The sequence below is a fragment of the Chroicocephalus ridibundus genome, chromosome 1 (assembly GCF_963924245.1).
Source record: "Chroicocephalus ridibundus chromosome 1, bChrRid1.1, whole genome shotgun sequence".
Lineage (NCBI taxonomy): Eukaryota > Metazoa > Chordata > Aves > Charadriiformes > Laridae > Chroicocephalus > Chroicocephalus ridibundus.
The window spans coordinates 120802864-120826397 of NC_086284.1; the positions used below are offsets into that span (position 1 = coordinate 120802864).

The window sequence follows — 23534 nt, forward strand, 5'->3', positions numbered from 1 at the left end:
GAACTTGTGGTGTTTTTGTTGTTTTTTTTTTTCCTTTTTTTTTTTTTACCACACCCTTCAATACATTCAGACTGTATTACCATGTTTTTGCATACACAGGGAAGGAACAAACCGCGACAAATTTCTGTCAGGCACCAGCAGCACTGACGTGTGCATTAACAGAAAGGACCCGCGTGCCCTTCCCTGGGGCATGGAACGGAGCAGCGCCCTGCCGTGCCCTCCCCGCTCTGGCACCGTTACCTGGGGGCACAGGCTACCAGAACACTTGCCGTCAAAGCACAGTATTTTTTGAAGTGATGCAAATTTAATGAGGAGTTATCCATGCAAATATAATAACCGGGCAGTGTTTTACATTGAAATGCCACGAACACCAGTGATGTATCCAACTACGCATTTAAATAGTCAAAGTTCGTCTACTGATTACCCAAATATTATGCCTTTGAGAGACATAATTACAGTCCCTCTGCATGTGTGATGGTTTAAATTTACTTTCACTTCATACTGTGTCATTAGTCCACCTACTTGTCATACAGACATCTAAAAATAATAAGAATAAAAAGGATCAATTTGACAATGACAATTTTAATACAACCTTGGCCTTTCGATTAAAAATGAATAGGTACGGAGAACATAGATAATTACAGTACATCCCCTCCAGCAAAAAGGCTCAGTTAAAAAAAAAATACAAATCCAAACACTCAGTCTAATTCACATGCTGGCTTCTGCTTCTGTAAGCAGGCAGACCACAGGCTGCCAAAGGCCTTTTGTGGTATCGAGTCAGTGACTATAATTCAAGAGGTAAAAAATGACCCTGTCAGGTGGCAAAGTTTTCTTACAACTCTTGATTCCCTGAATGTCACATATGCACCTGTGATCTGTGCATTGTCCTTCAGAGCTCTTGCACAATAGCATGAATGTCACGGATTATGTATTGATATATAAAGGGATACATGCATTATTGATATATAAAAGGATAGATGTTCATATCCTTTATGCAAAGCCTCAGATACAGCTTCTGAGAACAGAGCAACATAAAATTTCACCCAGTCAGTGGTGTGTATTGAAAGCCTGAAGAGCTGACTGGGCTTCTTAGGGTTAGACCCATCCCGAATTGCAATCACGAATTAAAGCAATGGAATTGTTCTCAGGCTTTGACATTTACAGGTGGAAAATAGGGGTAGAAGAGGAGGCTAAATAGATAAAACATTCTTCTTTGCAGCTAATCGTATAAATTTATCTAGTACCACTGATATTAAATGGAGAACTGGGAGCGGGAAGAGTTGGAGGGGAGGCAAAAGTCTCTATCCATTAATATAATACGCACTCTTCACTGTTTGAATGTATGGAATTGTGGTTATAACTTGGATTTTTTTTTTGTTTTTTTTTCAAAGACCCTACTGAGTAGTTGTCATCCTTTAGTTGTAAAGCCACTAGATTGTTTGGGATGATGCCATTATTTTAAAAAGTGGCACTATTTTTGTCTTGGTTTTGCCATATAATTAGCGCCTGTGAAACGAGCTAGAAGCGGCCCAGGAAACGGAACTGTATTTTGCGATATGACTAACCAGCAGGAACATGAACTGCCCAGCTTTCTTCCAGTGGACTGGAGCTCTGTTTCATGCTCGTGGTCCCCAGTTGTTTAAGCTGGGGATCAAACACACTACCTGAACACGTATACAAGATTCACTTCAAAGGAAACTTGAGCAGAAAGATGAATAGTAAATAGCCTTGTCCTTCTCTCAGAGTCAAGATGTGGCAGAGGTATATTCAGCAACTACTTTTGAAGAAAATTAGATTTGTCCTAGGTTGTATTTGAAGGTTTTAATTATCTGAGCATCTTCCTGCAGTAGTTTGCATATACATTATAAATGCCAGATGGAGTTTACTGAACACAGATGATTACGCTTTACAAAATAGTTTCTTTCCATCTGATTTCACAATCTAAATGTAAATAGGCAGGCAGGCTTAGAAAATAGGTGGCAGAAGACGAAGAAAAAAATAATCTGCACTGCACTTGGCCAAAGAAAATTTGCATGTAACACTGGCCAGAAACACTGACACCCTGTGCACCCTGGTTTGTCCTAGGTAACCTGTGGATTTAAGTCACTGACATTCACTTCATGTTCAGGGAAGTATGCTTCCCTTATAAAGCCGTATGCCAGGCAGTTTGATGCATCTAAGCTTAAGTAGGACTCAAAGGTTTCTTCAGCTATTTATGTGAAAACACAAAATGTCATTACTAAATTACAGATCAGTTTGCATGCCCAGGTGAATTTTAGAATAAGAGGATTGAACTTCGAAGCCTGGCAGAGGTGTGTGTCCGTGCAGAAGAACAGAAGCCAACCACGTGGCAAAGCTGTGTCGGGGGTGGAAGGAGACATAGACTTTTCACCCATGGAGGTATTAACAGAAAGGGCACGCGTAAGAAACATGAGATAAACATGCCATGCTTGGTGCCGGGGATTAGTATCCCTTTTGGGGCATCACATTTAGGGAAAATATAGTTAAGTTGAAAAGAATCTAAAGGAGACCAGCAAGAAGAATAAGTTTGGAAAAAATACTTAGAAAATAAAAGAATGGAGGGATGCGTGTAAAAAGGATGGCAATCTCCATGCATGTAAGCAGCTGCTTTAAAGCGGTGATCGATCACCTGCCTATAGGCAGTAGTGCTAGGACACAGAGTAATTGCCTTAGCTTGCAAGCGTACATCCCGGGGGAGGGAAGTTAAATATGAGACTAGATAAATACTATATCTAAAACTGTTTACCTCGGAGACACTAACACCCATTACTTTCCCAGGAGTTTTTAAGAAGAGGGCAGGCAAGCTTATCTGACAAGGCAATAAACCTCTGGCTGAATTATAGACAATTTTCTCTTGAGAAATTCTTGCATTATATTAATATTTACTTATGAATGCTGCACCTATATTGAGCATGAAAACTGCTTTCTCCTACTAACGTCTCTTTACATTAACCATGAGAGATCTCTGCAGACAGTTTTCTAAAGTGGTATATATTGCATATTTCTAACAACATGCCAAAGCTTATCAGAGGTTAAAGAAAGCACTGAAAGGTCAAATAAAGAATGGAGTCTTTATGCCTGGTAAGTTATGAAGGCATGATTGATAAACATGTATCTATAAATGTATGTGTATATAATGTATATATAATGTGTAAGAAAACAGCTAGGATTTCTTCACTCATTTGTCACATGTTATTTTATTTCAATCATGAAGAAAGTAACATGCAAACTACCACAGTAATTGATTGCTCCTGTCAGTGATCAGGAATGAGGAAGCCCTAGAAAACCCACATTAAGATTTTGCTGATACATTCTACTCTAATCTGGTTTGTACAGTGAAGGGGAGACGATTACTAGGCATCACTGCAAATTACACTTGACTAAGATACTGGAGATTGATGCCGTATTTTCTAAAGTTAAGAAAATCCACTTGCAATAGGATTAAAGTGAACAACAGTCATCCCAGTGTAATATCTACATACACAAAGCTAAATGTATGCCTTCAAGGTTTCCACAATAAAACAGAAGCGTTATTCAGGTTAAGAACAAGAGCTGTGGCACAGCTGTATTTGGAAGACACCGTGTCTTTTCTAAGACTCTAAGCCAACAGCGTAGCTTCCAGGTAGCTTTTCAGGCAGAATGAAATCCAGGAAAGAAACAAACAGCAGCGTACACTAAGGGCAGTCCCCTATCTGATAAAAGCTTCTCTGTCTCAGGATGAAACAGTCAGAGGTAAGTCTCCTCCTTGATATCATTACATCTCCAAAAGATGGGTACCACTTTGTATATATGATATAAAAAGGAGAAAAAACAGGAGGGTTATTATGTTGTTAAGCAAGATTTCAGTTTTTGAGGCTGGAAAATTCCGTGAAATTCTGTGAAGTCTTCTATTATTGTGCACTGAACTAACTCATGCCTTAATTGTGGTATTACAGAATCACAGAATGGTAAGGGTTGGAAGGGACCTCTGGAGATCATCTAGTCCAACCCCCCTGCCAAAGCAGGGTCACCTAGAGCAGGTTGCACAGGAACGCGTCCAGGCGGGTTTTGAATGTCTTCAGAGACGGAGACTCCACCACCTCTCTGGGCAGCCTGTTCCAGTGCTCTGCCACCCTCAAAGTAAAGAAGTTCCTCCTCATGTTTAGGTGGAACTTCCTGTGTTTTCACTCCTTTATACACCCAACAGAAAGAAAACATGAATTTTGCATACTTTAAGAAAAATTATCTACCAACAGAAACCACATTTTTTGCTTTATGGTTTATTGACCATCTCTGGGCATGCAAGACTGGATGGCCTCTGCAACCCAGAGTCTAAGCCTCAGGGACTCCCTCAGATTTCAGTCTAACTTTGTCAAAACCAACAAGAACTTTAAAAGGCTCAACAAACACAGAAACTCACCCTTGTGGTGTAAGCAGCTTCTGGGTCATCTTCCAGTACACGAGAGAGACCAAAATCTGAGACTTTGCACACCAAGTTACTATTGATGAGGATATTACGAGCAGCTAGATCTCGATGGACATAACCCATGTCTGACAAATATTTCATGCCAGATGCGATCCCTCGAAGCATGCCTACTAGCTGGATGACTGTGAACTGGGCATCATGTTTCTGGAAAACATTTGAAATGTCATTTCAGAGATTGTTCATGTTCCTCTTTACACAGAACTTTTGATAAAGACCCTGGAAGCTCCTCAAGTGAAGAGCTCATGAGCCAGGGGTCATAATTTAAACTTGTGGAACTACTTTGATATGCGGAGGATAATCTCCCAGGCAGCTGAGGGAAGGAGACAGATTTTCAATTCAGATAAAAATTCATTTTTTCCGTTCTTGCTGTCATCAGAATCTTAATTTCCTAGATAGGAGCTGTGTGAAAGCGGCACATAATTCAAAATTGTGTGTGCTCATGAGACTGGAGTGTCAGGACATTAGAGAAACAGATGTCCAAATTCCCTCAAAGGTCATAGGAATTGTTAGTGAAAATCCCAGCCTTACCCAATGGACTAATGAAAGTTTTCTATTACACGAACATTTTTTCTAACAAAAGCAAATGCTGATCTGATTCAGTGGCTTTCAAATTCCATTAAATTTAAACTTATTCCTCAAAACTTTCTTCAACTTCAGGAACACAAAAATCACTTAAACACACCGTGACTTAGCCTAGAAACCAATAGTTGCACATATTTCTAATTGTCTACTTCTAGACACATGTTTTGTATCTCCCAGCTCTTACTAATGCTGTTTGTTAACATCTAGCTTTGATATTGATATATAGATACACAGCTGACAGGACAACAGTACGTCCTAGTGCAGCTCTCAAACGAATCCCCCAGTGCTATAAATGTATCATGGGCAGCTCTCCAGCTCTTCCTGCTGCTTCTTCCAGAATTTTATTAAATACATGGGAGCTGGCTCTGCCATGTGGGGTGAGCTCACACGAATCAGTCTGCAAGACGGATTGCATTAATTTCACTTTTGATTAATATACTTAGGGGTGATATTAGCACTGTAAACATTAGACAAATATATGGCACAACAGATGCTTAAAGAGCCTCTCAGAATTCTCTTTCATGAAGAAATTCATTATTATAAAAGACTCTTAGCAGTTCCCTGTTATGAAACCTTCTTTAACCAGAGCCAACACAAGAGGATCTATATAGACCCTGGAAAAGATTTAGCTAGAAATCAGAAGAAGGTTTCTAACCACAAAAGGAATAAGAAACTCAGATAGCCTTTCAATAGCAAAGGGGAAAGCAAACTATACAGTTTTCAAAGGCATTTACATAAAAAGGGTTATATTGCCTGGGTTGCCTGTGATATTAATGAGTCAGAAGGTTCTTATCAATGATTCCATGTAAAAGTAGTAAAAAAAAAAAAAATAAATCCACACTCAAATGAACGAACAAGGTGAACAACTGTTTTGTACAGTCAGAAATTACTCTCCTCTGCCCAGAGCTTTCTTCAAGGATTTTTAGCCTAAACAAAATATATACAGTTCAGTACAGATATATTTCATTCAGATATACCGACACATTATTTATACGTATTTTACATGCTCCACTGGACATCATAACATACATAGTACATACTGAAACTAAGGTTGACAATATATCCCCTTTTGGGGTTAAATGTCTAGTTCAGTGTTATGAATTTGGGGGATAATGTCATTCAACCGTGGCAGAACCAAAGCAGTCTCCCAGCCACAGCTGAGTTTGCCCTAACAAATTAAAATTAAACTAGCGTTTCCCCTCAGATGGGATTTCATTTCTGCTACACTTCTTGTTTTGCCACAAGTAAATCTTGGTGACACAGGGAGCATTCAAATTTTTTTAGGCTCGCTACCAACTTTGACAGAAAACAAAGATAAATCAACAACAGTATTAGTATGTCTAAGGCTGGGGAAAGAAAACAGGCCAATAAAGTTTGCTAGCAAAACATTTCAAACACCCTCAGGTATAGGATTATTCCCTAAACTTTTCACGCTTTGGGAAAAGGCTCTTGGCTCAGTACTATTGGTTTACTGATAAAATTTCCACAAATCCATTCACTTTGCAAGTCTCTTGGTAAGACATACAGGCTGACAACCAATAAGCATAACTGCATTACAGTAATAATTCCAGTCCTCAGAAAGCCAGAACATTGTTTTGTTTTGTTTTTTATTGACGTACTAATAAAACAAAAACGTTCTTCATTTTATAATACTACTTCCAAGCACGCAGTCAAAAGGGACTAGCAGATCCCTACCTGGCTTGCTAAGCACATCATAATGTACACAAAATCAACTGGAAATAATGAAATATCAAGGAATAAGACCTGATGACGAATCAGAGTAGAGTGGCAGCAAATTCATAACAAAACCAGAACAAGAGCCAGTCCTGCACCATATAATTCTCCATTGCACTTACCCGTAGGAAGCTGTCCAGGGAACCATTTTCCATATATTCAGTAACAATCATGACTGGTTTACCTACGAATATATTACAGGGGTCAAGCATTTAAAACGAATACATGATGATCAGTAAAAAGAGGCATTTCAGAAGTGTGCCCAAATCTTCCAAATCCCAAGGACAATTTTACATTTAGAAAGCAAGCAACAGATGCATGGGCAAAACCAGCTCTGTCCACAACTTAATTGTGATTTCACTGACATCAACAGAAATACAGTTGTTTCAACATAAACTGATAGAATTTTTAGCAGCTCAAGTCCCAAGACACAAAGTGAAGCATTTTCAGTATACGGTGTCTCATTCACCACTGTTGAATATAATCCTTCATGTAATTGTTGAATTTATGCAATGAAGTGGGTGCATTCTGCATTTACCCGTGCATTTACCCGACTTGCTCTGGGGGGAATCATAGTTTCCTCTCCAGAGGTGCCCTGGTCGGCACAGGCACGGTTATGATGTTCCTCAGATACTATGGTAAGGGAGAGATTAAATGGTGTACATGGAGGCAATAGCAAAAAACCTTTCCCTCAGGAGTGTATTTACAATGCATTTAAATTGTAGAGCTTCAGTATTTTCCAAACACGAGCCAAGGGAAATGTTGGGGTGGGAACAGAGATGGAAGGGAAAGTGGGGAATAAAAGTAATAGAGGGCATTGGAAAGAAAAGCAGAGCTGTAACACAGCCACCTCCCAGTGCTGGGGGTGAGCCCTCTTTCCAGGCAGTCCTGGTTCCCTCTGCAGCGGCATCACGGATAACATGAACCTCTCCTCCTGCCAAGCACGACTTAGCCAGGGGCTGAGCACGCTGCATCCACAGGGCAGGGGCATGCTCTAAAGAAAGAGCCCTGCATCCTTGAAAAGCCTCTAGTGTCTTTCAAAACTCATCCATGCAGATTCAGATCAGAATCCAGACCATTCTTTCTACCCTTTTAACATAACCAGATATTATATGGAACCCTGACGTGTTGGGAGAGAAATGAACGCCAAAATTAATGTGATTATGGTGAAGTTTCCAGACAAAGGTCAGCGCCCTGCTAATATTTTACCATCATATGGATTTTATTATTTCATAATATTTTCGAAAGCTTTGTTTATTTTCTCTTTGTGGTAGACAGAAAGGTGGGTAAGAGCATGAAGTTATTTAAGGAGATGAATTATTATTTCAAGTATAATACAGGAAAGCATCTGACCATAAAAGCATGACAAAGGCCTGCATATTGTATAGCAGGCATGGTGATATTTTAACTTTTAAAATTGAACAGCATGAGGCTTGAAAGAGGTACCCAGTATAATTAAAAGCAAGAAAGCCATTATAAAAGTAAAGTAAATGGTAACAACTCCTTTTTTGTTTGTTTTTTTTTGTTTGTTTGTTTTTCAGAAAATACAACTTCCACCAAACAGAAATTCTTAGAAGAGAAATATTAATTTCAAAGAATGAGTTTAATATAATGAGAAGAAAATCCTTTGTCCTCGTTGTATGGTTTAATGGGTTAAAATATCCTCTTTCTGCTGTGCAAATGATGTGTTATACTGTGGGAGTCACACTAATGGGTAACCGACTCTGTCATCCATTACCTAGTAGGAACAAACTCTTTATCCAAAACATTAATCTTGAATTATATAGGATATGGTACAGATAAGAGACCTAATGATGTAAAACCTCAAAAAAATTTCTGTTGCTTCCTTACTCTTGTTAGCAAGAAATATGCAGTGCAAGGAAAAGTACCTCACACTGTGTGTGTAACATAAACCCAAAGGCATTTCTGGTAATGCTCAGAAAATGCTGCTGGATCTTTCAAGTAAAAGGGCAGCACACCAACGGGGCTATCCAGAAACGTCTATGATAAATCCACCTACTTTGAAACCAGGAGACAGGTGCCTGGTTTTTGTATAAACTCAGTCAATTTTATGACGAATCAGATGGCTGAAATTAGAGACGTCTAAGATACGTTTTTCAAATTATTAAGAGAGCATCTTCCTGCCTTGCTCACCCATACTCTTAAAGCCCCAAGTGCAGCATTTCAGTCTCGTTGAGCTAGAAACGTGTCTGTAATAAGAAGCATATGCTCTGAAGCAACACGGTGCACTTTTAAAAGAACATTCTGCATTCATTTATCAAAGCACAGCCGTTTATACATGATAACAACTTGTGTCAACAGTGTTGCTGAGATTTATTACAATAACAGGCTACAAATTGCTGTAAATTATTAGTAAACTAAGTAGAACATGTGCGCAGGTTATTAAGACCACTGCCTACAGCGCACCCAGCAGACTGGTGCATCAGGAACACGCAGAGCAGAAATCAACGTGAAGTAGGGGAACAGCTCTGCATTGGAGCCAAGGACTGAAGTCTTATCTGGTGGGTGCAACCTCCTTCATGCTGCCGGTGGGTTGTCCCACTGGCAAACCACAGCCACACCAGCCTGGAAACTTCTCACAACAAATGGTCCTGTTACAGGGATCGTGACAACTGCAGTTATTAGGAGTTGCTTCAGAAGATCTGCTTAGTATGAAAAGTTAGATCACTGCTAAGGGCCACCTGTCAATAAGACTTTGGTTAATGAAGAAAGGGTCGTATCGCGTGTTTATCATGCATTACCTGTACTGAGAGCAATCCAGCAAATATTCCACAGCCTCTCTACTACTGTACACAAACTAACGCTATTGAGGGTGATTTAATAGCTATCATTAAAAAAGACGAACACTTGCCATTACAGTATATTGGTTTGTTTAAAAAAAACCCAACCAAACAAACTCCACAACCTTCTTGTCCTTCTATCACCCTACTGAATGTTAAAGAAAGAAAAGAAATGATTGTCGTTACTTGCATTTATGCCATATAATTTTACCCAGTAAAACGGATACAAATAGTCCCAGAGCAGTTTTCTCAACTGCTGCATTCAAGCTGTCTGGAGAGGGTGATGTATCCCTCGGGCTTTTATCGACTTCAGCTGGGAATATTCAGAGCTTGCTCTCTCATACTTAAATGTGACAGGCAGCTGGCACTCCCAGCCCCCCCAAAACTGCTATGAATACAGCTGAGTAGCAAACTTACTAATAGTCACTTCTACAGAATACAGACAGAATTAGTAATGCGCATTCAAAAGCAATGCACAAATTCCTGCATGCACAGCAATTAAATTATTTCCTCAAGTGCCACAGAAATACCAAATGTAACAGAATAGATTTTAGCTCAGCTGTGTACAGACTGATGCTGGCATTTCAAGTAATTTTGGGACTGCAAATGTTATTCTGAGTGTACAAAGCGTGTGTCATTAAAAAGCAGGAGATAACTTGGATTTACACAGGCAGATCTGGCAGTCCTTTCCTCACAGGGACTGTGAGACCTAAGCTGAAGAATAAATTCTTTGTTATTTAAATCAGCAAAATAGACTTTCATGAATCACACCTAGAGAAAGCATTACTATTGTAATTATGTCTCTTCATAATATATAGGGTTTTACATACCTTTCACTAGTTATTTTTAGACACATTCTTGTGCGTTTTTTATTTCATACTATTTATTGCAGTAAGCTATGAAATTCTTTCCTGCCTGCCTATGTTTGTGAAACCATGAATCACGTAATTTGAAAACCAAGATTCCTTAAAACCAATAAAACCATCTACTTAACAAAGTGTTTGGTATAGATGTCTACGCAGTTAAACTGGAAATGTCCTCAGCACATTCTAATCAGTTCACTGAAATGGCAAGGGGCTGCTTTGCCGGCAGAGTCCTCTAGGACGAACCAGGAAACATCCTACCAATTTTTTCCACTCCCCTGAAAAATTTCAGAGCAGTTCTGAATTTTTTTTTTTTTTTTAGAATACCTCATATAAAATCTTATTGATCTCCTACCTAATAACTACTGCAGGACTTTGATCATTAAATGTGTCACCTTATGCTGCAATGGAAATTTAGAAAGTCTCTGAATTTACATCTTACGAAACAAGCCAGTTGTGGTACTTTATGCAGCCTCTCTTTTCTACTACTAACTATTTCTGTCTTTCCACCTCAAAGTAGAGGACTATGAGCAGCACAAGCAATGAGAGCCAGAACTTGCCTAAATGAGGCAGCATCACCAGCACCAAATCCCAACAGCTGCTCATAAGGAGAAGAGCATGCAGGATCTGAGTAGCTTCGAGGAGGCTACCGTGCTGCTGTGGGAAAGCTGGGGAGGAGCTCTAAGACCACACCACCGTTCAGGAACGCCTGTTACAAGTTGCCGTTATCTTAATGGAAGTAGAGCTGGAGAGGGTTCTTCAAAAATGTTACTTTTCCAGGAAGGTACCAAATATGGAAGGAGTTTTCAGTTATATTTTTGCCTCAACTCAACAAGGTGATTTGTTATCATAAACATAGACAAAAATACGCTTTTAAAAAAAACAAACAACCCAAAAAAACCCACAAAAAAAAAATAAAATCCAAAGGCAGATTTAGAAAGTGCCTATTAGTAAAAACATAATTATTATCAAAGAAATAAAATCAATTTTATAACCAACAGCTTAAAGCCCCATGATTTCTTTTTGAGATTTTTACTAAGAGGTGTAAATTCTAGAGGATCAGCATCTTTAGAATGCCTCTTAATGGTACATACAGAGTATCGCATTGGAGTATTTTCCCTGCATGAAAACCATGTAGGAAAAAGTTTGGACTTATTTTTTAATATACTAGTATCGGTTGCTGTAGCCAGGTAGGCTGTTCATTAATTCGTGCTAATGATAAAATCTAACGATTTAGTTGAAAGCAGAACATACTGCTTCAGTGCAATTAGGAAACCTTAGGACATCAGACACCATGACTCCCAACAGATTATCAGCAAGTGCCTCTTGGCCACTTTGTAGCAATTTGTAGCTTTGGGGTTTATTAACCTGCCAGTTTATTACCGAGCTCCACTGTTCTTCAGAAACGCTCCTTTTTCTCCATATTCTCTAGGTTGTTTCTTTTTTTCAAGCAGATCATTTTTATTTCCCATTTTTTCCCAGCTCATTAACCCAGGATACTGTTTTTAAGTTCTCGGCAGCAAGACAGGGAAGGTGCTGCCAGCTGCGCTGCGGGCAATTGCCTCCGACAGTATTCTTCATTGGATCCATCAGCGTGGGTTTAGCTGGTGCTTGCACATGGGTAATTTTTTTCCTGCTTTTGAGGAAATACAATATACATTGCAAAAGCCAAGCTATGTGTTTCTGCTGTTATCTCTTTTGAAGGACATTTGGCCCATATTAACAGGGTTATAACATAAACATTTCTGGAAGGATTTGCAGAGCATAAACATGGATAATTCAGGTTTTTTATTTGTTTTTGCTCTTCCTTGAAGGATCACAGAATAATTTAGGGTGGAAGACACCTCCAGTGACACCTCCTATGCAAAACAGATGCCCCTGTCATAGCTTACTTTTAGTGACGACTCCCTCTAATCGAATGATATTCGGGTGGTCAAACTGTCCCATGATGCTTGCTTCTCCCAGGAAGTCCCTTCTCTGTTTTTCTGTGTAGCCAACTTTCAGGGTTTTGATAGCCACTGAAATTTCCTTTTTAGACGGCAGCTTTAGGCGCCCACTGCACACTTCTCCAAATTCCCCTGAAAAAGTGGAAAAATGACAAAAGATGAAATGTAGTTATTTCATGGGGATTTAAGAAAGACTTAGAGTTCCGCAAAAGTCCCTGAAGTGTGATGTTTACCGGTGGGCCACAGACCAGAGTTCCAAAGAGACCTTCGGACAACTACTTAACATTCCCATGCTTGGGTTCTCCAGCTGTCAAACTGGATAATGTCACTTATTTACACTGCATATCCAGATGACTGCAGAGCAGAGGAATCCATAAACGTCACCAGAAAATTCGCTTTTTGTTTCAGTTGATGCACTTTGAGACAATAGTGGGATGGCTAACTGATTAACGCAGAAGTGGCAGAATAGCCATGCATCCTTGTGAACACTATACTCTTTAATTTCTACAAGACAGACATAGTACAGTTCCCAATTATTTTACTTATTTCAACTAAAGTAGCAAGATAATTCATAACAAAAGAATTTATCTACACAGCTGCAAAGAAAAAAGAAATCCATACAGATTACCTTTGTTCTACCATTATTCAGATGGATGTAATCATGCAAATATATACTGTCACTATGGGACTATGGGACCTGCGAGCCCGCCATGAATATTGTGCCCACTGTATATTGTGTGAGATCCCTAAATAGAAAATGGCAGATATCAGCTGCATGTTTACTTTTATACAATGAGGCTTATCCTTTGCTATGTAACATCCAAGAAGAGTACACAGGGAAAATCATCTTAGCATTCAAATGAGCAAGTATTAAATATGTTGACAAATTTCTGGAAGAAAACATCTCACTTGAAAATTTCTGTATTTAACTAATGATTACATAAAGCATATAAGGAAGTTTCAGTATCTTAAAAAACATTTGAGCAGCAACTAACTTTTGATTCCCAATTATCCAACTCCCCACTTTAGATTTCATACGATATAATAAACTGCACATACTACATGCCAGTTAAAATTACAATAGCAACTTTTTGTCTCCTTCTTTTAATGACAAAATAATTGAAATAATGAAAAATACAATAAAAGCAGAGAATGGATAAAATATATAAGAAAAATGACGGCAAGAATTGCCTACTTGATAATTTATACTTAAAGACAAGGGAAACACCTTACTGAACAGAGAGGAAAAGAAAGGTGTTTTGTTTTGTTGTTTTTTTCTTTCTTTCAAGAAACTAGAGGGTGTCGCTGGAGGGCTTTAACACTCCTTTTCCAACAATACATACCTATTCAGGTTCTTTTGTCAAAATATATGAGATCTAAATATAAATAGCCCCTCATATGATGTATTTTGTCAAGTGGCCTTGCATAGAAAGTTTGACTTGGAAATAAACAAATCCCATAAATCTAAATCTAGCTGGCATCATTTTTCTGCAAACTGCGAATATTTTTTTTTATTTGTGAGTGAAACATCATGGAAAGAGTGATTATACTGCTTACATATAAGCTTTTCCCAACTTAATGTGTAATAATCCTAAATGCAATACCATTACTGTGCCTCTAAAGAGCAAAGGCTCTTGGCGCTCATTTGCCCACAATGATTCTTTATTTCTGCAGCTGATTGTTTACATTAAGTAACATCTGTGAAAACTAAAATGATCAAAACCCACCCATAAGGTTTTTTTAATAGGCAATTTTAAATTGTGTTGCTTTTCGTAGATTTAACGCTCAGAAATACATGATGGATTGACGGCCCTTCGCCATTGAATTCAGACATGATGCCACATGGGATACACTTTAGATGTTACATTCAGCCCATTTACCTGAAATTATTCTTTTCTCAGCTTGCCACCAATATGTCTGGCATTAGAGTCCACATCCCATTTGTGGCACTGAGATGCAGGAATGATAAAGACAGTAATAACAACAACCAGAATCTTAAAAGTCAGGGCTGTATTTTCAAGTTCAAAGCTCAAGGATTGGTGTTATTTATACACAACAAGGAATGGGAAGAGAGAGACATGACAATAGTTTTGGCTTATCAAAACTATGGTTATAAACGAGATGGACACCAACTCTTTTTTCTATACACAAGAGACAAACTAAAGAATAGTTGCAAATTACAACAAAGGTCAGTTAGATCAGGAAAAAAATTCCAACAGTAAGGACACTTGGTCAGTACAAAAGATTTTTTTTTTTTTTGGAGGCTATAAACTCTTTTATCTTAGAGACTGTAAAGAACTAGCATCTATCAAGAATGGTTCCTAAGAAGTTCTGTTTAGAGCAAGGGTATGGACTTAATGACCTCTTGAGGTCACTTTTCAGCTTTATTTTCTAAGGTTTCTCTATTAGACAGCCAATTTAACCTCAAAAAACCTGAACAAGTGTGTTACAGGACAATGACCTTTCTCTGTTGCTAACCCAGGCTAGATTTGAGTCAAGAACATAAAAGTGAATGTCACCATATCTCATCAGCAGCTGCTGAGATGCTTCATCCTCTAGGCATGGTAGGTACTGTGCTATTAAGGTAATAACCAAAAAAATAAAAACCAGGGTGTATCTTTACATACTTATCTACTACTAAAATAGTACTTACATTACATCCATTATTTCTAACATCATTTGTATTTCAGGCTGCCAAGACAGGCTGCTGCTCAGAAAATATATTGTAAAACCTATTACTAGTAACTAATGGGTGGTGAGTTCTGCTGAGACTTCTTAATTAAAAGTATTCAATCTCTTCAAGCCAAAACGACTAGTATACTTTACCAAGAGCAAACACTGCTTCAATTCAAATACTAATCCCAGCTTAATACTGTCAAAGCACCACAAAGAGGAAGACCAAAGCACGTCTTGAAAACAGAAGGAAGGGGCAAAAAACCACTTGAAATAAATCTCGTAATGCCCAGCTTTGAATTCCCTTTTCTCTGTATTTTAATGGTCCAAAAGTCTGTAACAAGCTAACCTCTTAAAACTATTGTTCGGTTACTGTTAATGGAGAATATAGCTATGATTTCAGCAAGCAGTCCAGCAATCAATCCTTCATTTCTGATCAGAATCATATATCTGATATTTGTTTGACTTCTGGGAAGGAAAAGGTTATGGCTAATGTCCATCAACACAGTCCCATTTAGCGATGGCTACACAATTTAGAACTCGGGTGATTAATTGGATTCCACAAGTGCCTGAAGGCCAGTGGATGCTGCAGGACGCTAAAAGTTGGACCCCTCTTAGCAATGGAGCTTACTGCTGTCTGTGAATATAAAATGGGTTTACTTTCTTGTAATGACGTTGCTGGAAAAAGCTCACTGGGCAGCCCAACTACGTTAACCTTTGGCTCTTTCATATACAGGGCAGTATGGATGCTACACCCATAGTGAAATGCATTTACACTACAACTTTTTCCTGCAAATATTATATGGTCCCAGTAAGAAATGGACTGGATCTTATCAGATATTGTTTAGGAGGAGTAAGGACTTGTGTTCGAGTTGGAAAGTGGAAAACCTGGCACTGATTTTAAGAGAAGAGGTTGACGGCTTTTAATATAAAGCCTTTCTGAAATGTTTGTTTTTAATTATGCTACACACATAAACATTGTACAACCTGCCCTGCAGACTGATATGTCTATTTACATGTGGAAAGCAAATAGATATTATTAGGAGGGCTGTTCACGATATAAATATCTCTCTTCAGGAGATGTAATTTCTTTTTAAATAGGCTACTTAGTGCATCAGTGAATGGCATTTGCTGTGCATTTGGACCCAGGGGACAAGTAAAAGATGACTCTGTGAAATTAGCTACTCCCTTTACTTTGCTGTGTTTTATATTAGGATTGTACTGCTGTGCACAGAACTCCCTCGGAGTTGGAGAGGCACCTAAGCTGAATGTTTCATAAGCCTCACGAACCTCAGCAGCATTCTACGAGCCCTCACTGAGACACTTTCAAACCTTCACAATAAGTTCATGGGCAGGCAGCCCCTAGATTTTAGAAATACTTTGATCAATAAGATGCTATGCTACAAGTATGTTTAAACTTTGAAAGAAAAGCTTTCATGTTCAGCAAAGCACATACTTAACTCTATCCCAAATCAAGAAAGTACTTTCTGTAGTATTCTCTTGCTATCCAATTGGATTTAAACTTCTTAAATAGCCTGCTGAACTGGATCCATAAAAACAAGTGAGTTGCTTTAGAAGAAAGAATTACTGTAAAGAAAAATCTGAAAAAGTGGCTCCTGACCGCAATTTTCTTATGCTCAGCCTCCCACTAAAATCCCTTGCGTTTTTCTTGAGGTTCTTTTGGACAAGAGTATTTCCTTATTGCATTTGGGTATGTTTCCAAAGCTATGTAAGCTGCCCTCCATTCTCAGAGACTTCTGGCTAAAGCTGTGAAAAACTACTTGGAAAAGTACCTCAGAACATCAAGATTACTTGCCTGACTTGAAGGTCTCATTACTTACGTCACACTTCAGTGCAGTTAAATGAATCTCTTCTTCTCAAATCACTGTCTTTTTATAATTTCATTCACACTCGCATTTGTAAAGGAGAAGGGCAGGAAAAGACCAAGTCATTCACTCAAATAAGTCATTGACTCAAGTAAGAGACAGGAAATGCCTTTCTGCTTTTGGGGAGGAAAGAAGTGTTACTGCAGGAGCAGCCTCAGAGGCACTCACTCCAAATGCAAAAGCTACCATGGGCTGAATGTGACAGCAGTGTAAAGCGATGCTACAAATGCATTTTGGAAGCTCCCAGCACAATATAGCTTGATTTTCGTTTGTTCTTCCCTGTCTGTCTCTTCCTGTTGGCATCTCTGGCAACTGCTAATAGGAAATGCTAACCGTAATGCCATATGTAGTTTAGGCTATCTAAATCTGAGTTGTGGTCTCCAACAAATGGCTTTATTATGCCTTGAGTTCAAGCTTCAACGTAGAGGACCTGCAGGAACCTACTGTCACTTTCACTGAAGTGGAGTGGAGAAAAGCACTTATTTTTAAACCACCTGATTCTTTTAGGACATATCCCTTTTTTGAAGTCTCTCAGAAAACTCTTCTTCCATTTTTAGAGGCCATATTCGGCAAATTTTGTTTTACTTCTCATTCTCGTGTGCATTCTCATTAAAAATAGGTCAGAACCATGAGATATAAAATATAACTTATCAGTGGTTCTTCTGAATTTGTTTTCTAGATTAATAGACAGCACACAGCCCAAGTTTAGAAAGTTTACATTTATGAACGAAGGCTCCCGAAAGTCTGAGAACGAAACTTCTGCCCTTGGACTTGGCTTTTCAGTAACCCCCTTCTCTATCCCCATATTAATTCTCTATTATGTGCAGTAAGCAGAGCTTTCCTGCCTTGACTGAAGATGATGGAGAACAGTGCACTCTTGTGGGGCAAAATTAAAACCAGCAAGGAACAAAAGTTCTACCTTTGCGCAAAATAACCTAACTTCATACAAGCAGTTGAGTAGCTGCAGTAAGAGTGGATGAATATGGTTTCTTTTTACTGGGTGATTCAGGAGACGCACTGAGTACAGTAGCTTGGTTCTACATTTTCTTCCAAATTAAAATCTTTTACTGTGCGCTAGAAGTCTGTCTCTCTCATCTCACGATTTTAATTCAAATAGTAAATTCAGAGAGAAGCAAAAAATCAATAATGAAAGAACTAGTAATTTTCAATGGATTAAAAGTCAATAGTATTTCTCTCAAACGCTTTAATTTAGCGGGAAAGCTAACACTTCATGATCTTCTGACTCAACAAGACAATCTACCCCTTCACTTCAAGAAGCAAGCACACATCCTATCAGGAACTACGTGCTGCATTGCAACATGGACAACTCAGTGTGACGAGACTTTCTGTAATCTGGCTCCTCTGCTACAATATCTGCACATTTTGACAGTTTGTTTTCTGTAAACCCAACAATCTATGGAGTCTGTATGGTTCAGACAATCAGTTATCAGACAGACAACCCTTTCCTCCTAGATCAATAATTCAAATCCAAAGCAGTGACCAAAATCAATCCAATGACCAAAGGTTATTGCAGTCTGATGGATGCATGGTGACTGGTATGAAATGAGTTTGTGGTTTCACTCAAGGCATAACAGTCAACAGTCCTTTTCAGGGAAAAAAAGAAAACATCTTCACAGTTGATACCGTTTTCTGTGCTGACAGATTTTAAAGAGAAACATAGAAGTGAGGCTGAACTCTCTTTTCACTCCTAACAGTGCTGCATCTAAGTGTGGGCTGATGGGTGTCCTTTGAAAAACTGTCTTGTTATCTCCTTTCTTTGGGGAAAAAAATAGAACTTTGTGCCCTTTACTTTTCATATGCACCGAAGTCAGCTGTAAATACGACCTACTAATTTGAAGACTTTAGAACATTTTCTTCTCAGTCACAAATATAAACCCAAAGATATAAAACAGCATGTACAGCAAAAAGCTATCTTTAGTTCAACATATCTGATGGTCATTACCTGCTCCAACTACTTTATCAATGGATATATTAGAAGCATCTAGTTCCTTGGCAAATTCATGCACAGCTTGGTTGGGATCCTCATATGTATGCGGATCTACGTAAGTTCTCAGGCCTGGGAGTTTTACTGTGTAAAAACAAATTTAGAGAGAAAAATGTTACTTAGACTTAATTAATCCTTCTAAAGAAAGCTCATGAGACAACAGGAATCAAATCAATAGAAGAAAAAGGTATACTGCTTCTTCAAATCAAACTGCTTTTGATGGGTCTTCGGGAATCTTAATATAGAGTGAAACCAGAGACACTAACGTAGTTATTGCACAGAAGTCTGAAAACTGATTTTAAATATATCTGCACTTCCCATATTTAACTGCTTTTCAAATATTAAAATACCACCCACCCCCCCCAGCTCACTACATTTAGATGCTCCCTTATATTGTCCCTTTTGAGGTAAAAACAAAAAGGCAAGGAACAAAACGTGTGACGCTACAGTCAACCTGAAAAGTTCTTAGGAATATATTAAGGTGAGCACATTAACTCAAACTTTTTCATTCTGTGTCCTCCAACTAGATGCATAAGAAAAGAAAATTATACACGAACAAAGGCACCTCTGCCTCAATCCCTCTGCTAGTACATACTAGGGTGGCAGACAGTTGTTATTAGTCTGGTTCTAGCCCTCAGTTACCTTAAAATCCGTGTTATTATTTTGTCCCCCTTTATAGTTTCCTGGCCAGGGATTGTTCTGTTTGCCCAGGGCAAGTGTTAGGTCAAATGACTGAATGATTTTAGGGGCAGTTTCAAGCTTTCCACATCTCTTCCTCCAGCAGGGCGCGGGGTGGAAGGAACATATTATCATTCCCAACCTTTCTCTCCAGCAAAGATGCTGAAGGCAAAACATAGCCTCAAGGCCCTGCTTGTGCTTGTACCGAGTACTTTGTGCGCCTGCCTCTGCATTCATTTTAGAACACAAACATGTTTTGTTAACAAAAAGTGAAATAACCATTACAACCAGCTTAAAGTTTTCTGCTTCTGACACAAAACCTGCATTCCTGGATGTGTATTTTAGCTTTGCCTAACTGCACCAGTTGGTCTTGTAAAAGATATTAACTCTTCCTTACAAACACTGCCTTAATCCACTCAGGAATATCCTTTCCAGCTTGGCGTTATTAGACTGCATCAATTTGTTGTCTGCTAGAATAGTTAAATTTTTTTTTGCTGGGCTTACACAGATGGGAAAAAAAAACCCACCTTTGGACCATTAGGTAGAGCACACCATTGTTTTGTCAAACAATGCCAAGTGTACGTAAAAAAAAAATAAATGATCAATTTCATGGAGATTTATTGGCCTCAGAATTGACAAAGAAATGATAAAACTGAGTTCCCAAGCTAATTGCCTCGAAAACAATGCAAACTAAGAGCCATGCTCTTAACACAAGGGCTGCGTGTGCACGGCATTAAACGCTGACTGTGTTTCCTTCAAGAGCCTGATGATTACAGAATTACTTGCAAGTAAAACAAAAAGTAATTGGCTGTATATTGCTGTTGGTTAAAAATCTTGTAAATGCTCCTTTCCGTCCATGCTGAATGTACATTACAGGCTCCCTCATACCCCCAATAAAAATAACAACAATTAAAAGCTGCTGCACTGTGGGGTTTTCGGCTGCAGACTTTTAATGCTGACCCCAGAGGTTCCCAAGATCAGGTGATGGTGACTGCAAGGAGAATAATCCCTTCACACCAATAATTAAGGGCAGCCTGTATAGTAACTGGGTTCTGTCATGAAAAACAGATAATAAACACATGCACATGTGTTAAGCTGTACTACTTTACAGCTCATTCTGTGCAAACATAATAATTTACATTTTCATTTTAACAGCATGAATTGCCCTAAAGGTAGCAAAAAAATAAAAAGGGCCTAGCCAAAGAAGGCAAAGGGAGAGGATCTGAGGAGGTAAAACATTTTTGCTCCTTTGAAGTAATATTATAGGATTTGTAATAAGGCTGCAGGGAATAGTTCATGGCTGGAGCCTTTTTTAAAGTAATTCAGAATAAACTGACTGAAATAAACCAGCTGCTGTATTTAAGATGCTGAAAGTTTACGACAGCCAGGGAAGTTACTTTATCCTTTTTTAGTTCATAGGAACAATTTTCTTATTCTTTGAGAAAGACTGTAATTTAGTAGAATAAAGTTTCAACAGCCACACACGTACATAAATACAAATCCTAACAGATAAATACCTGTAAACTCAATAAATAATTTTCAAGAATTTCTAACAGAAATACCAGGTCCACGATCGGCTCTGTTCTTCCTACACAGTGAATCAGCATGGCACTACTCAGAAAACAGTACATAAATATCTAAAGCCAAATTAAAAGCAATTTAATCCACAGGAATTTAACAGCACTGACATGTTTAAGAATAGTGATTGCAGCTTTCCATTGTGTGGGAGTAAGGAGAGCAAACTCTGACCTGTTATTTGTCTGTGACACTTTTTTTACTGGCTGCTTTTATTTTATAACCTCATTAAATTTGGATGATGAAGCATTAATTCTATGGGCCACATGTAACCGTATAGATTTTTTTTTTTTTTGAGACTAGCTGGTTCAGCAGTCGTTGGGCTGCACGAAGCAAACCCCTTGTTACAGCTTGTGTGTCTCCTGCCAGGGCAGGGGAAGGAGCGCACGTGTTGTGGATATGCATGCTCTCGGCTCTCTGGAGAGAAGGAGGGGCTCCAAACTTAAAATAATAATAATATGAACAGTCAGAGAACTGTTACTCCATTGTCCCGGGGATTAGGAAGCAGTTCTGATTTCCAACTACTGCAGGTAAATCCCTCATTAAAATGTTAATTCAATTACATTTGGTGGGGAGGCATCCAATTATGGTACCAACAGCTCTTTTCGTGCAGATGGTACGGTGCCACTGTTGTGTGCAAAAAACCCATGTACATTAACCTTATAACATGCTAAGCAATAGAAATAAACGGTTTAATGTGGTTTACATGGTGTAGCAGGATATTTATCTGGAGCTGAAACTGTTTCAAACTACTGCTTCTTATTAAAAACATGTTGCTTAGACACCAAGAATTCTGCGGGTGAAAAAAAGGCATTTCCAGTCTTGGTGTTTATGAAGGGCATTATCTTTGCCCTGTAAGATGAAAAAAAATCCAAAATGCAGTGATAAAAACCCAAGAATCCTGTCCCCCCAATAGAATGTTAAACTATCACTTTCCTCTCCCCTCAGCTTCTCCTGCTCCAAAACTAATCTATTTCTATTTTAAAGACGGTATGGATGGAGCTTTGACTGTGATCTAGTCTTCACAATCCACAGCTCCTCTGCTGTGGAAGAGTGCTGCGGGGTTACGCGCATTGCAGAGAGCCTCCAGGATCAGAGAGGAGCTGAAATACTGCAGGACATGACGTTCCCCTCCAGCCACAGGAAGCTACTTCTTCCCGGTAGCCAGGACACGTGCCTGCACTCAGAAAACCAACACTTCTTCCCCTGAGCATCTCCTGGATGGGATCTCGCTCCACGCTGTTCCTTTCACAGGCAACAGCCAAACGACCCAGAGCAGCCATGCATAAAGTCTTGTTTAGCCTTATTAAAAATAAGTACACAAACATCAGAAATAGATAGGCTTGGAGTTTGGCTTTTGAATGTGTTTCAAAAGTAGCCCAGAATCCTCGGGATGAGCAAACTCTCACACCCTTAACTCTATACAATTTTTGTGATACAAAGACAACGTAAATCAATAGAAAGTCTCTCTTCTTAGTTCTGGATGAGACCCAAAGAAAGCATAGACTTATTCATTCTTGCAAGTAGGGAATCAGGACTTGAACAACACATGTTTATAAACAGAGATAGATTAAAAAAATCACATTAATTTGTGAGACACTTGTTTAGTAGATATTCTTAATTTAAGAAACTACTTCAAATCACTTTTCAGCCTATGCTTAGAATAATTCCATACTAAGTTATTAGTGGGTCAACTTTGTCAAGCAAGAAATTTTCACAGTCCCTTCCGTAGTCATCAACACAGGTTTCATTGATTTTATATTTTGCCTTGGGAAAAAAAAACAAAAAACCAAACAACTGCCCTTTCTTAGACTTTATACGGATGATAATGAGGAAGTTGAAGTTACGCTCTGCATTTCAGTAATGCACAGCAGATTCAATATCATATTGCTAACCACACGCATTGTTTGAACATAGACAGCTATGTTTTGCTCATTACTAACCTGAACACAGATGAAAGAATTTGAAACAAAGAATAATTGTTTGGGGAAAATCTCCTTGCCCACATGAGAAGAGATAATTCTCTTCTCAATTTCACCTTGTTTTAAGTGCGGTATAACTTTTTTTTTTTTTTTAAATTGAAAAATACCAGTTATCTAGGGGATGAATTAAACAGAACTGAAAGCATTAAAAGACTTCAGTAACTTACAATGGCCATTCCCAAAATGTAGTCTTTTCTCATCAGTGCCATGTTTAGACTTCTTGTATCCACAGAATCTACAAGCAACAGAGAAAAAAAATTAGTATAGAGAATTTTATGTTAACTGCAGGTGGAAACAGAATAAAATGTTTTCCCTCCACAATT

At 38.6% G+C, this 23534-nt stretch overlaps 1 protein-coding gene across 3 annotated transcripts in view; it reads right to left on the reverse strand.

Annotated features, from left to right (window-relative positions):
- Positions 1–23534, reverse strand: part of EPHA3 (EPH receptor A3) — a 234489-nt gene that overhangs the window by 29852 nt on the left and 181103 nt on the right. For all 3 annotated transcript variants that reach the window (XM_063348961.1, XM_063348952.1, XM_063348969.1), the window contains exons 9-13: positions 23379–23446; positions 18935–19060; positions 12359–12544; positions 6925–6986; positions 4421–4630 (exon numbers count right to left, since the gene is read on the reverse strand). In XM_063348961.1, coding sequence (XP_063205031.1) covers positions 4421–4630; positions 6925–6986; positions 12359–12544; positions 18935–19060; positions 23379–23446 — 652 coding nt within the window. The remainder of the gene's footprint in view (positions 1–4420; positions 4631–6924; positions 6987–12358; positions 12545–18934; positions 19061–23378; positions 23447–23534) is intronic.